Source organism: Octopus bimaculoides, chromosome 4, assembly GCF_001194135.2.
Source record: "Octopus bimaculoides isolate UCB-OBI-ISO-001 chromosome 4, ASM119413v2, whole genome shotgun sequence".
NCBI lineage: Eukaryota > Metazoa > Mollusca > Cephalopoda > Octopoda > Octopodidae > Octopus > Octopus bimaculoides.
This window is the reverse complement of record NC_068984.1, coordinates 56,261,618-56,263,962: the sequence shown is the minus strand read 5'-3', so window position 1 is coordinate 56,263,962 and position 2,345 is coordinate 56,261,618. Positions and strand designations below refer to the sequence as shown.

The window sequence follows — 2,345 nt, the reverse complement described above, 5'->3', positions numbered from 1 at the left end:
ATGGAAAGCGGACGTTAAACGATGATGATGATGATGATATATATATTGAAGAATGTAAGGAATAGAAAAGATAAATCAGCTCTTTGATTTGTATTAGCATAATTAACAATGTATGTTACTAAACCATGAGTTGTATAGTGACTGCTATCTTACTGAAGTTTTAATCTGTTTCAATATGAGGTGAAATGTATAAAATACGTCTGCTAATAAACTTTGTTCTATTGTATATAATTTGCTTTTCGATATCTATACAAGCCATGCACAACCTTGATGCTTACTAACTTCCTATATCAAGATCTTTTTGGACTGTATTACTCTATCACTATATATATATATATATATATATATATATATAAACACACATGCTTTTTCACATTGTAAGGGCTGAAAGTTTTGTACACAGCACTTATCAATGCATGATACTTTCAGCTGCTGAGTCACTTATAGAATGCTGCTTATAGAATGAAAAGTATATATACTTAAGTATTGAGTTCTATTTCTCTTGTTTGATCAACCACACTTATATATCATCAGTTACTTGCGTTCAAATATATGGAAGATTCTGATCAGGTAATTGTGTTGATCCACAGTTATAATTACGCTGATACAGTTTACTGAATGTTTGCTTTGCTTTGCTGCAAGAATCTGAATAAATCCATTCTCTCTCTCACTCTCCCTCTCTTTTACACACACACACACGTTTAGTGCTTCTTCTTACTTCCATCCCATAGTTACATGTTGATGATCAGGTATTTGGACACAACAATATTAAAGGGGTGTTTTGATTTTTCAACTACAGCAGAAGTTCATTCGTTTTGCAAGCAGAATGATTAAGTTGATTTGGGAGAATCTAACATAAATCCTATTTAAACTTATACTGTTCATGCTATGTTTGCATTTGTTTCACTTTTATTTGTTCAGCATTCTCTTTACTCACCGTATTCTCCATGCTTTCCATTTATTTTCAGTTTCATGTATCGTTTCTTTGGTAGGGCTTTCATTTGTAAGCGTTCCCTCAGATAAGTGTTGTCCTGTAAAACTTCTATGACTGAACAAATGAAGAAGAAAAACAAAAAAAATTAATATAACACTAAAACAGCAGTAAAATTACTTTAACAATAGATTTTACATAGCAATAATTATCATTAACAAGTTATTACTGGTATTCAGGATCGAAGTTAGGTTGAATTCTTGTAACAATTCATTGCTTAAATATTCAGTAACAACTTTTGAAATGAACTTAAAATAATATAAAAGATGTTTACAGATTTAGTTGCTGCAACACAACTGCTAACTATACAAATAAATCATCCACATGAAAAACAAATTAGTGGTAATTAATTTAATCTAATACCTTAAAAAGCTAGCAGGAAATACTTATGTTCTGAAGAAAAAATACAATATTATTTAATGACTACTATTGACAACTTTGGACATGTTTCAATCTAATTTGGATCTCATCAGCAAAGCATAGATTTCGCTGTACTTGTTGATGTCTCGATGAAGTCCATTAAAATAATTTTAGTCATTGATGATTATAGTTTTTTTCTCTATATAGCAAAGAAAACCAATTTGAGTATGTCTTCTCTGAGGAGCAGTCAAACTGTAAAATGGTCCTTCAGGAGGTTTCCTACTCTTTTTACAACACATCGACAGCATAAAAGGAATGCATTTACATTCTTATATTTCTCTGATAGCTTAGGGCTTTCTATCTAAACTGACTTCAGTCCTTCTGATACGCACTCTGTTGTGCATGAAATATATATTGTTTAATTAGTGAGCAACTATCTAAAGCACAAATGGGCAAATTAAGCTATCTGCTACAGTAACAGCCTAATTTACAGCAGCTTTATATGACAGCAGAATATTCTGAGCTATTGATTGAAGTAAGAAACTAGGTACGTCTATATATAAACCATGAAATGCTCCGAGGAGACTTCCCAGCTCTTTTTTTTCCCACACAACAAAACCAAAGAAAGAATGTGCTTGCATTCTTATATTTTTTATACCCAGGTTTTCTAATATTTAAACTTATTTCTGATTAGGTTTTTAAAGCTATCAACATTAAATTTGTTAAGAGCTATAGCAATGTTGTTAATTATATTCAACTTAATTTACAATCTGTGATTCAGAAATAAACTTGGAACCTCTCTAATCTTAAACTGATGATAAATCTATGAAACATAAAACTTAGCAATAATACATACAAACAAATATACGAGGGGTGTATGAAAAGTCTTGAACCTCAAAAAAACAAAACATGGTACAAGACTTCTGATGAAGATACAAGGCTTCATACACCCCTCGTACACACACACACACACACGCACACATTAAATATATAT

The 2,345-nt window shown here is 31.0% G+C and overlaps 1 protein-coding gene across 4 annotated transcripts in view; it reads right to left on the bottom strand.

The window, feature by feature from the left end:
- LOC106877900 (dipeptidyl peptidase 4) overlaps window positions 1–2,345 on the bottom strand; it is a 611,833-nt gene that overhangs the window by 36,243 nt on the left and 573,245 nt on the right. For all 4 annotated transcript variants that reach the window (XM_014926948.2, XM_014926949.2, XM_014926950.2 and 1 more), the window contains exon 17: window positions 938–1,048. In XM_014926948.2, the coding sequence (XP_014782434.1) occupies window positions 938–1,048 (111 nt within the window). The remainder of the gene's footprint in view (window positions 1–937; window positions 1,049–2,345) is intronic.